The sequence below is a fragment of the Seriola dumerili genome, unplaced genomic scaffold (assembly GCF_002260705.1).
Source record: "Seriola dumerili isolate Sdu_G_001 unplaced genomic scaffold, Sdu_1.0 BDQW01000432.1, whole genome shotgun sequence".
Taxonomy (NCBI): Eukaryota; Metazoa; Chordata; class Actinopteri; order Carangiformes; family Carangidae; genus Seriola; species Seriola dumerili.
In genome coordinates, this window is record NW_019174687.1 from 2,070,941 (window position 1) to 2,083,368 (window position 12,428).

The window sequence follows — 12,428 nt, forward strand, 5'->3', positions numbered from 1 at the left end:
CTTGACCAATTAAAAACACTGGGAGAAAAAGTGAAGCTTTTTCATCAAAGGTTTTTTAGCTTGTTCACATGAAGTTATTCAGCTGAACTCATCCTGTTATTCTCATCCAGCTAATGTGGTTCTTCAGAAGCAGGATTTGTCCTTATTGTGAAATAAAGGTGACATAAACAGAGAGTTGAAACCATTCATTTCATTGGCTGAGTTCAGATGAGATGATGGCACTGATGATGTGTTGGCCTGGCTGCTGACAGTACGTTGTCACTGCAGCTGCACAGTCACCAATGTAATGCTGAGGACCAACTGATCATTGTGTGATATGTGTTCAGTACCTGTGAAGACTGAAAGCATGTGGATGTTTGTCAGAGCTCACTGAGACACACTGGAATCACCCATTGACTCAAGGCTTGTGGTGATTGAGCACCTCACTCACTTGTGAAGTCAACTACCAGGTCTGTTTTGTGACTCATGTCAGTTTTCTACATTCACGCTAATGTAGGTGTCAGTCACAATATAGGCACTTACCCCAGCCAAATTGGTGCACTAAGCATCTCTATTCGAACAAAAATGAAATCAATATAATAAAATAACACCTACAGATATGTAGATTATGCTGGGACTTTAAGACTTTGGCATAAAATGCAGTTGGTTTGTCTATCTGCCCAGCTGTAATGTCTTTTACAGCACTTGTACCAGTGGACACATGAAGGTTCTTTGATGAATGTAAGCTGCATGTTAACTGTGGAGAGAGGAGCGCAATATTTGGCTGGGGCTGATTGAAAATCCAGTTCTACAGCTTTGTACAGTCTGAATCTGAGCCTCATTTCTCTGCTATTTACACACACACACACACACACACACACACACACACACACACACACACACACCACACACACACACACACAACAACCAAACATGATTTTCAGGTTGATTGATATTGTGATGGGAGTGTGATTTTTTGTTGTCTTATGTGCAACATGAGGACTTCAGTCACGATCCTGAACAAAACAGAAAAAAAAAACATTTGAAACGGGAATCTTTAATGATGACACTTTTCAACACTGAGAAAACAGAGGATAAGCATTAACATGCATCATTGGATACACACTTCAGCCTCTACAGTCCTGACATTCTGTTCACTGACCCCTGGTATTTTATCTTTCAGTTCTTTAACAGTCTGTGATTAAGGCAACAGATGTATTCTATTAATTATACACTATAACTCATTAACAGAATTTGAGTTGAAGATGAGAACTCACATACACTTATATGATGCTGTCAGTGACACATGAAGTTAAAATGATCTGTGGTAGATATAAACCCAGACACATATATTATAGTCTTTATAATATTTCCATTACAGAGTGTTACATGGCAGTACATGGGCTTAATAAGAGTCTAGATAGGTCCATTCAAATCTGAAATAAAGATGATTTGAGTGCAAAATTACTTCAAACAAACTACAACAAAAAAGTGTTACTTCAGGTTTTCCCTGAATATTGAAGTGTTTTCATTCACCAAAGATGTCAGATAAATATACTGTAACAGTGACATCTGGATCAAGACCAGGCATCACTGTAATTTCAAAGCACAGCTGTGAGTGTTGCTAATAAACTGTTTTGAAGCTTTTCAAATTAGGATTAGCTTGAGTACCTGAGTCAACAAGAGGAATAACACTGTAGGAAATGAAAAGTTAAATGGATGTAGCAGAAGTTTACCTGTACTCTCTAGGAAAACTGAGGATGCTTCTTACTTCCATCCAGACATCCCTAATTCATCACTATTCTTTCTGATATTTAGCACATAACTCATGAGTTTGAGACAGGCATGTGTCTGTGCCTCAAATGTGAAGATGACACAAGCCCGTTTCATAAAGTGTCCTAAAGATTCACAGGAAAGTATAAACCTGTGTTAAGACCGACTTCATGTAAAGTCAAAGCACAACCTGAGTTTCTGTGAACACAAATCCACATTTGTGCTCGTCTCCAGTCTTCATGAATATACAGAGACAAGAAGAAAAGCAGACGGGTCTCCACTTCTAGCTAGCACAGTGCTAGCTAATGAGAGCTAACATCAGTACATGTGCTATTTGCAAATAAAGGCAGACGTCAAAAAACAAAAGGTGAAGATTAGCATCATGTTCAGTCTGAAGTCACTTGAGGAGCTGTGAGTGGTCTGGACCGTTCACAAGGTTTCACAGATCTACCAGACCCCTTCAGCAGGGTTCACTGTGCCTGAGTATTTAATGTGAAATGACACTGACATAGATTAATAACAAAACCCAACATAAATGATAACTATGGTTACATAACATTGTTAATATGACATTCAAATATTCAGCTTGTATAATAACTGTATACTGATCGACAGGGCTGTTCTGCTGGACAATGATCTCTGTGACTGATGATCATCAGAATGGTGGCTGATAGCCTTTAGCTTCGTCAATGTCAAGATGACATTTTGTTTGTTTTCACATCAATGTGTCAACTTATTATCATTATTTGTTGTAATAAATTAATATCAATTCAATCATTGGCCAGTTGACAGGGTGACGACAGGACTATCAGACTATGGATGAGATCGTGAAACCCAATTGATAGATACACCTAACCCTACATTTGATGCTCCACTGTCATAAATGTGTGTGTTCTCTTGTTTGCATTATTTAAGTAAACTCCATTTGGATTACATATACTTTAAAGTCATAAAAACAAAAGTAACCAGTCCTGTTAACAGAATAAATTGACTGTCACTGTTATGTTACCATAGTTATGAACAAAATATATAAAATATATGTTTTCAAAGAAGAACCAGTGGTAGAATGAAACTTTCTGATGGATGATGGAAATCTTTAAGTTTCTGTGTTGATGTCATAGATGTGTGAAAGTGGTCATAAATTCATTCAGTGCTCTTGACTTCATGAGACAAATTCATATATTGACCCCTCTCTTTAAAGCACAACAGCAGTTATGAGCTGATTCAGTTCATTTGAATCATAATGTGTCTCCTCCTAAATGTCTGTCTATAAACCTGTTGTGAAGCAGCGCTAGTTTCTTTGGTTTGGTATGAGCTGTGCAGGAAAGCACCACAAAGCACAGATCAGTGTAATGCACAGGAAGGACATTCACATTGAATTAGGGAATCTAACCTGTTCATCTTTGAAAACATATTAATTAGATCATATTTTAATTTCACTCGTGTAATTTAAAAACAAGTACATAAAGGATATTTAGGCTTAAAAGGTTATTATTATTATTTAATTATACAGTGCAACATATAGAGAAACTAATAAACATTCGATATTTATATTCAAATCGTATTAAATCCACTGCTGTTCCGTCCTTCTCTCTATTATTACACCTCTACACTAGGAAGATTAAAAGAGTTGATATTAATGGCTTTAATACTCCTCTCATGTGTCCTTCCGTTCCAGTCATCCTTTACTTCTTTTTCTCCTCTCTCACTCCTGTTTTCTGGAGCGTCCCTTGAACTTGTCCATGAGGTTGAAGGCTCCCAGGTACTGGCCCAGCAGGATGCCCTGCTTCATGGGGAGTATGCTGTGGAGACGAACGACAGAGACGTCAGTTGGGCTGCTCCTCATGTTTTCAGAATTAAAACCAGGCTCAGATGCAGTGAGAGTGAGTCTTAAGCTAGAGATTTGAATTTATTAATTATAGTACATCAAGATCAGGCCTGTACTGCGTCTCCAAGATGGGGACTACTTTATCTCATTTCCGCAACTGTGTCTTAGTGAACCAACAATATGTGAGGCGTCCTCCAGGCCTCAGTTCTTGAGCTTTTTGTATGTAAATGTAATGTGGCTCCGTTGTGCCTAATTATTCAAAACAATGAAATCAGACATTGGTATTATGCAGATGACAACCACATTTAAATAAGTAAAACCCAGGTTACAAAGTGCTTTGCCAAAGAATAAAACGTTAATAGAAGAGAATAAAAGCAACAGCACAACTGGAGACACACCACACCCAACACACAAAAAAGTCTACACGATAACACTTAGAGAAAAGGTAGATCTTCAGTTTTGACTTAAAACATCTGAGAGAGTTTACAGACCTGAGGACCAGGGAAGACTGTTCCACAGCCTGAGACCCAGGACAACAAAGCAAGCAAGCAAAGCTTTATTTATACAGCACATTTCATTCCAGGTGGAAGCACAATGTGCTGCACAAAACATGAATTATCAAGGAAGCTGCAACTACAAAAACTAAGTGGGTAGTGTAAAAACAAAACATTGGACACAGATGGGCAGACAACCTGAAAACAATATGTCTCCTGCTCTGGCTGTTGCCGGCGCGGAGCCATACAAACTACTTCAGCGGCTAGAGCTTCCTCGTCTGTAGACTTCCAACTCAACACAATTGTGACTCTGGCCCCTCCCCCAATGTTAAGGAAGTGCGATGCTAAATACCTCTTTAAAACTAGTCAAGCATTCCGGGGGTCGATGCATTTGTCAGCATCAACAATAACAATGAATTTCTCCAATAGATCCTAATGTTAAACGCTAATGTAAAATAATTAGTTTGAGTTTTTAGACTGATGCCTTCCTGCATCTCGTCCTCAATCAGCCCGTGTTAGCAGCTTTTGGATGACTAACAATCCCCTGACTAACAATGACTGTCTTCAAAGAGAGAGCAGAGACAAGGCGAGATAATACAACAACAGATTATTAAAAGCTTGAACACAATGGCTTTTATGTAAAATGAACAGAGGTGACAGGCGAGGCACCAGCTCCATTTGTGTGAGCTGCGTTCCACAGACGAGAAGCTTTCTAACAGAGAATAATGGCTCTGTCCTCAGACAAATGGACCAAGGAGAGAAGAAAGAATAAGGAGAGAAAACAGCTCCAGATTGTTCTTATCAGACGTAATTAAAGGGCAGAAGAAGTCAGCTCAAGCTCTGAGGGTTTATCTCTCTGAGGTTATCACAAACATTTTCATTTCTATTATCAGTCTCACTGCAAACATATCACACCTTTTATTCATGAGGGTCAAGTGATGGACCTTCTGTCAGTGATCCACACTGCCCTCTACCAAAGCAGAGTCTGATATGTTGCTTTATGGGAAATGTAGGCAACATGACTAAGCCTACCTGACTCTTAAAAACGCTGAGTCCATTCATATTGAGCTTCAGTCAATGTGATAAAACTACGTAACATTTACTGTGTCCTTAAAGCGGATAGAAAGCAAAACAGGCAACAGGTCTTTCCAGTGCAGAACGCCGGATTTCCACCGGGGCCGTCAGCGCCGTGGAACGCCAGCGTCGCAGAGTATGAACATTGCAAGTTGAACACAGAACCAGTGGCAGGATGCAGTACACTCACTTTGTGATAACAGCAGCAGCTCAGCTGGGTCAGGTGACTTCCCTTTAACATAACTCTACAGCCAAAAACATTTTGACATTGAGACCAAAGGTCATCGGTCTTGATTCTATATGTATTATTTTTCATACTAGCTATATACTAACATAGCTTCAGCTATAAGAACCCATCCCCAACTCCAAGATACTCTAAAAGAAGTTGACCTGAACTTCAAGGACAATGTGGAAACTTTCAAATTGAGCTGATTTTCAAATAAAGGTCTTGAGTCCTACACTTGGCTTGTCAAACAATGCCAGAGACCATTAAAATGTTCAGTCTACATGCAAAAAGTAAACTTAGTTGACTTTCACTGACACTCTGCTGCTGTGATTGTTACTGTACACAATGCTGCAGCTGTATTTTGACACTGAACGTTTTTAAAATGTAGATTTAACCAGTTTATGTGGATGTAGAGGCAGTGGTACCCAACCCATCACACTGTGAGGACATTTCCCATTGTTCCACTAAGTGATCCTCACAGGCAGCAGGGACACCCAGTCCCTGCAGCACAGGCCCCCACACTTCAAACCTGAACTGATGCTGAAGATATAAAGACACATTTTAAGCATTTTATTTATAAAATAGACGCCTGAGAAATGAAAGTGTAAAATGAAATACATAGCTACACAGCAAACACTAGTGGTAAAGTTAGCAAAAAAAGTATGCAGATACAGGTTAATGACAACAGCTGTGTGATCAGCTACACTGACATCTGGAATCAGGGATCCCAGATCAGGTTAGAGACGATGCCAGGTTGTCTTCTTACATTTACATTTACTCTTCTGTCAGACTCTCTTATCCAAAGTGACTAACAAGTAAGCAATATCACTAAAGCTTCAGTGCAGTGGGAGAGCTTGGTGTAAGTAGTAAGTACTACATCTATTTAGTAAGTGAAGGAGATCAGGTGAAGAAGTGCAGGTAGAGTTACAGTAAGAGCTTGTTAGACATGTTAGGGTGTTAGAGGTGTTAGGAGAGGAGGTCTCTCTGAAGAGAGGAGTCTTCAACAGATTCTTGAGGAGAGAGAGACGCTCCTGCTCTGATAGTGTTCAGTAGCTTGTTCCACCATCAGGGAACCACAGACCAGAACAGTCTGGACTGAGACTGTCTTCTGTGCAGGGATGGTGATGACAGACCACATTCATTGGTGGAACACAGAGAAGGAGCATCAGGCTGAATGACTGAGTTCAAGTGGATGGAGCAGACCCAGAAGTCTCTCTGAAGGCAGCATCAGTGACTGAAATGATTCAGGCGGTCATGGGTCGACAGTGGAGGTCAGTGAGTGACATGTGAACTTTTAGGCTGATCCAAGAGCAGACGGGCTGCTGCATTCTGGACCATGTGTAAAGGGTTCACTGTGCATGAAGGGAGGTCCACCAGAGGAGGATTGCAGTAGTCGAGGTGAGAGAACCATGACCTGGACCAAGAGCTGGGTGGAGTACTGAGTCAGGTAAGGCCTGACTGAATCATGTTGTATAGAGCAGAGAGACATGACCAGGAGACAGATGCAGCATGGTCAGAGAAGGAGAACTGGTCTTCAAACATGACACCCAGGTTTCTTTGACCTTGGTTGGGTTTAGCTGAAGGTGGTGTTCCTTCATCCATGTGGATATGTCGGTACACGTCTTAACAGGAGCAGCCTCTGTTTGGATCACATTCACCTGTGTTTCCTCCGGCTCAGGGGATCACAGACCTCAGACCTCCATACACATCAAGCAGCGTGGACACCCTGAGTAATGATTTAAATCGTTGCACTTCTCCACCCCCCTTGTGAATTTCAAGACATCGGCGCAACATAGATGACTGCAGCTTTACTGACATTTAAAATGAGTGTGTTCAATATTTCCATGGCTTTGACACTGTGTTCTGATTAATCTTTGACTAAATGTCAACAGGTGATGATTATGTATGCAATGCAGCCCCTGTATGATATGAAACACAGTGAGATAAGCTGCTCTGAGGCTCCTCTCACAGAGAGGTGGGTGAGGGAGCAGCTTTATAGCCTCTTTCAAACAGACTGATTTGTTCTACATCAGCTAAAAAGCAGCTCCTGACAGCAACATTATCGTGCTTCATAAGTTGTATCCAGACAGATAGTTGTGCCCCCTGCCATAAAGACTCCCAGTGTCTCCATAAAACCTGTGGTCTTTGATAGGTCCACCTGCCGTGGCAGCTTGAGGCCTGAGTTTGGTTCCACTGCAGGTCATAAACACCAGCCAGCTGATTTACTTCTTACATTATGTCTCTGTTGCTGTTTCTGCTGGGTGTTTATCCAGCCCACTCAGCTGTGCATTCACAGACATTTTGTGCAGCAGTTTTGTTCCCAGATCCATGAATCCATCCATGTCCTTTTTATCCAACACTTTGTTTTATTGATCCATTCATCCACACTTCCATCGATGTGAGGAAAATGTTTTCCTTCTTTATTCTTGCATGAATGAAAACATCAGAGCAGTTGTCAGAGAGATCAGTGGCTGAACAGCAGACATGACGGCGTGCTGTCAAAGTCGCAGCTGCCAGCGCGGCACCACCCTGACCCCGGCCTCTGCTGCTATGTAGACCAAGTGTTTAAAGGGAAGGCCACAGCTAAGTGTGGGAGTCTCTGTGGTGCTACTAATGGAATGACCCCAGTGTTGGAGGAGACCCTCTCCACAACAATGCTAGCACCAAGGAGATCCACCATTATTGACTCAGTATTTGAAATGAAACAAGCCTGCATGGAAGTAAAGAAACTGCCGCATTGATTTTGACCCTTTTTCTAAACTGTGCAACAACATTAAAGATCAATGCTGAAAATCTTTTACTGATGTCAGACAACCTTTTATTATAAACTGATGTGTGTCAAATCAGATACTTCATTCAGCACACTCACATGTAGTACACCATATACACACTTATACTCACTGGCGTAGTGAGTATGAATTAGCCCCACACCTAAAGCAATCTGCTGACGGGTAATGTTTTAAATATCCTGAAGAGCATTTGAAGATTCAAAATGAAGGTGAGATGATGCCTGTGTAAGACGCTGGACAACCAAATGGTGTCGTCACTTTATGAGATGTGGGAGAACATGGGCTGCTAATAACACAGAGAGACTCGCCTTTATCGCAACACGACTGGACTATTGTAATTCCTTGTATTTAGGCCTTCCCCAAATTTTCATTATCTAAGGATGTTGACCCACTAACCAGCCTGAGCACATCACCCCAGTCTCAGCCTCTCTTCACTCGCTTCCTGTTCTCTTTAGAATTCACTTTAAGACCCTGCCGGTTACTTTTAAAGCTCTTAATGTCCAGGCCGTACTTCACATCACTGACCTCATTCACTGACACTCAGCTCCAACATCCTCCTGAATGTTTCACCACAGACACTAAAGACAAGCTTCTGCAGTTGCTGCTCCGACATTATGGAACCAGTTGCCATTAGAAATCAGACGTGCTCCCTTCATCTCGATTTTTAAATCTCAGCTAAAGAGATATTTTTACTCACTGGCCTTTTTAGCTCAAACCTTTTAGACTGTTTTCATGTACATAATTGTGTGTTTGCTCCTTGTTATTTTCTTGTTTTTGTTAGTTTGGTTACATTTCTGTATATAGTATATTTACTATGCTTTCATTGTGCTCTACCTTTTCTGTATAGTTGTTTTACTTGCATTTATGTATTTTAATTGTCCTTTGAGCTGCACTCTGGTCAGCTCAAGCTATGTTCAAATGTGCTCTAGAAATAAAGTTGACTTGAAGTTGATTCCAGGTTTTTGTGGGCTGGTGTATGTATTGACAACCAAGGCCAGCAATCCCATGTTCACTGGGATCACAGCCGACATTATGTTCCATCAATATAATGAGGAGGAACCAGGAAGTAAACCTGTAAATTCATGAACACAAAAGCTCTCTCTTCTTAATGACACCATGCTGCTGCTTTACAGCCACTGGTCCCAGACAAAGTTCCACATCAAGTTTCCAGACCTCTGTGCTTTCATTGATTGCTACTGTCCCCATTATGTGGACTCTAATGTTCTGCCTTTTCATGTGTACCCAGATTGGATTGTTATTTTAATTTTCTCCTGTAGTTGTGTGATTCATTTGATCTGGGTAGGTTGGTTTTAATTTCCTGTTCTTGTCTCCTCTTTTGTTTATTTCCGCTCTTTAAAGCCTCTACTTGTGATAAAAGGTCGTATAAATAAATGAACCTGGACCTGAACTCGATTACACCAGCACACTTGACTAAATGTGTGTAAAGGTAATGAGGTAAACAAATGGCGGGTATTTAGGGAAGATAAACAGACTAAAGGGAAGTGCTTTTAGAAGTGAAGTCAAAATTGAAAAAGGTCCAGACACTGCTCTGTGAGTCACTGCTCTCTGATCCAGTTAGAAAAAAAGGCCTCAGGTTAGGTTTCCTCATTTATCAACACTGCCTACACACTGCTGTGTCATAACTGTGCTCATGACCATTTAAAAGCACAATGTGGGATTTATCAGTTTGTTGTGATGCTTGAGAATGTGAGTCAATGTTAGCAGGCCCGGTGTCAACCACGCTTATTCACTGTGCTGAGTGGAGGGAAAACAGCAGAGACAATGGAACGAGAGAAAGACTTATCCAACTGTTCACGTCCAATAAAACACACACACACACACACACACACACACACACACACACACACACACAACAACAACAAACACTTGTGTCCCCCCCCCCAAAAAATTGGTTATTTTTTGGAAAATCTAATGCAGTTTTTCTTCATCAGTTTTTGGGGTTGGTTTGGCTTAATGAACTCCAGCTGCATGGACTCCAAACCTGATGACCCATGTTCTCCCACCATTAACCTGACAATGTTGCACAGACCTTCTTGTAATGTCCCAGAATGCTCAGCATTCTCAGTTTTCAAGTGCCCCCATCAAGGTTCAATGGGGTTGAGGTCAGGTCCATTAAAGTCAGGATTCCTTCACTGGCCTTCAAGTAGTTCTCACAAAGCTCTGATGTGTGTTAGGGTCATGATCCTGCTGCAGTATGAATCCTTCTCCACAAAGATGTAAAGCAGAGGGTGGAGCATGACTCTGAAGGATGGAGTAGTACTCGAGAACCGGCTCTCAATTGGAAGTGGTTCCCTACTTCAGAGCAGCCAAAACACCCCAGACTTGAACATTCCCACCACCATGTTTCACTGTGGGTCAGATTCACTGCGCTTTCATTCTCTTCTATTTTTCTCCTCACATCCACCCTTCTGCTACTGTCATAAATCTCTCACTTAGATATCTCTTCCAGTCATCTACTGTGAAATGCTTGTACTTTTTTTTTTTTCTTTTTGGCAATACTTGACTTTATTCCAACAGGACAGTGAGAGATAGAAAGGAACGTCAGGTAGAGAGAGAGAGAGGGGATGACATGCAGCAACAGGCATGGTTGCAGTTAGGATTAAATCCATGTGGTACTCGGTCTACCAGGTTAGCCACCAAGGGGCCCTGAAATGCTGGTATCTCTGAGTCCATCCTGAGTGTTTGGCCTTGTTTCCCTCCTGAGAAGTGGTTTAGAAACTGCTACTGGTCCTCTGAGACCTTGTGTTTTTTATTTAGTGAATTCTGTAACTGTGATGAAGTTACTTTTCTATTCCTCAGGAAACTAAACTTGACGTATTGATCTTCTGATGGTATGGTCAGTTCTGGTCTGCCTGATCGTGCTTTAGATACAACTGATGTAGGTTCTGCAAAGTGGTTTAGAGCTCCATGCACTGGCCCCTTAGAAACATTTAGTATGGTCATGATCTGATGCTGAGAAAGCCCCTCTTTGCTTAGATCTATTTGCCTTCTGATACTTTCACTTAGTTCTGAAGCCATTTTTCACAATGCTGCTTAGTGAACAACAATCTGCTGGAAACTTGAGACACAGCCTCAGGCTACATGCACAGCAATATGTTTTAGTTTTAAAACTCAGTGCTTTTGCAACATTCATGCCTTACACAACTCTTTGAAAACCCTGGGGTGTTGAGTTTTAGTCTGGACGGGCAGAAAGGGACACTTTTGAAAATGATGTCAGACATCCATGTTCGTCTCCTGATTGGGTCTTATCAGTCACCATGTATCCTTCCCTGATTCGTCATGCATCTATCACGTGACCCTTTTCCACAACTACCAAACTTTGTTTTCTGCTGCTCATATGTTAGTTTCAGTAACAGTTCCACCTTGTGACCGGTTCAAGCAAAAATGTCTCTGGTCTGATCTTTCATCGTTGCTTTTCCTCATTAGTATTTTTTGCAACTTAGCAACCAACTGCAGAGTGTGGACACAGATTGTTTGTGATATGGAGTAAAATGCTGTTCTGTACAGATATATTTTGTTTTAAAATGAAAAAGTATTAGTGTGGACAATCTTATTTACTCCAGGTGGCTGTAAATTGAGTTACTTGAACAAGAATAGATTAAATCCACCTGTCATCAGTATACGTGCTTCAATGGCGGGATAAAACTCAACAAATCTGACCTTTAGTAAAAAGTTAAGTTGATGAGTTAAGTTGGTCAATGCCCCAGATTTGATTAAATTTGATTACTGATCTAGAAACATTGCAGAATCTTAAATATTTCTTCCTATCTTTTACACGTTTCCAAATGCTCAAACTTTCTGATTGTTTCCAGGCTAACATGAAAATATTAGAGATTTTTAATGTGGTCTCAGACTTTTGGACCCCACTGTACATTGGTGGAAGCCCATTTGGCAGCAGTCAAAGCTTCTAGATTAAGTCTTTACAACCTTTGCACACCTAGATTAGGGTACTTTATCAGTCTTCTTGGCAGATCCAGATTGGATGGCTCTATACCTTTGCCCTGATCTATACCTCATCATGACTATATTGTGGACGTTTATGAGCGTTCTTGGTCTTCATGGTTCAGTCTTTGTCCTGACCTGCAGTGTGAACTGTGGGACCTTATATACACAGATATGTGCCTTTCTAAACTAGGTGCAATCAGTTCAGTTCACCACAGGTGAACTGAACTGATCCAGTAAAGTTCTAGACATATCTCAAGGATCATTGGAAGTAAATTAGAAGCAGATGACCACAGTTTGGA

At 41.0% G+C, this 12,428-nt stretch overlaps 1 protein-coding gene across 1 annotated transcript in view; it reads right to left on the reverse strand.

Annotated features, from left to right (window-relative positions):
* Window positions 1-1,016: 1,016 nt before the first annotated feature.
* The window catches only part of sdr16c5 (short chain dehydrogenase/reductase family 16C member 5), a 38,804-nt gene continuing 27,392 nt past the window's right edge, over window positions 1,017-12,428 (reverse strand). The window contains exon 7 of the mRNA XM_022761857.1: window positions 1,017-3,554. Within this exon, the coding sequence (XP_022617578.1) occupies window positions 3,458-3,554 (97 nt within the window). The 3' untranslated portion in view covers window positions 1,017-3,457. The remainder of the gene's footprint in view (window positions 3,555-12,428) is intronic.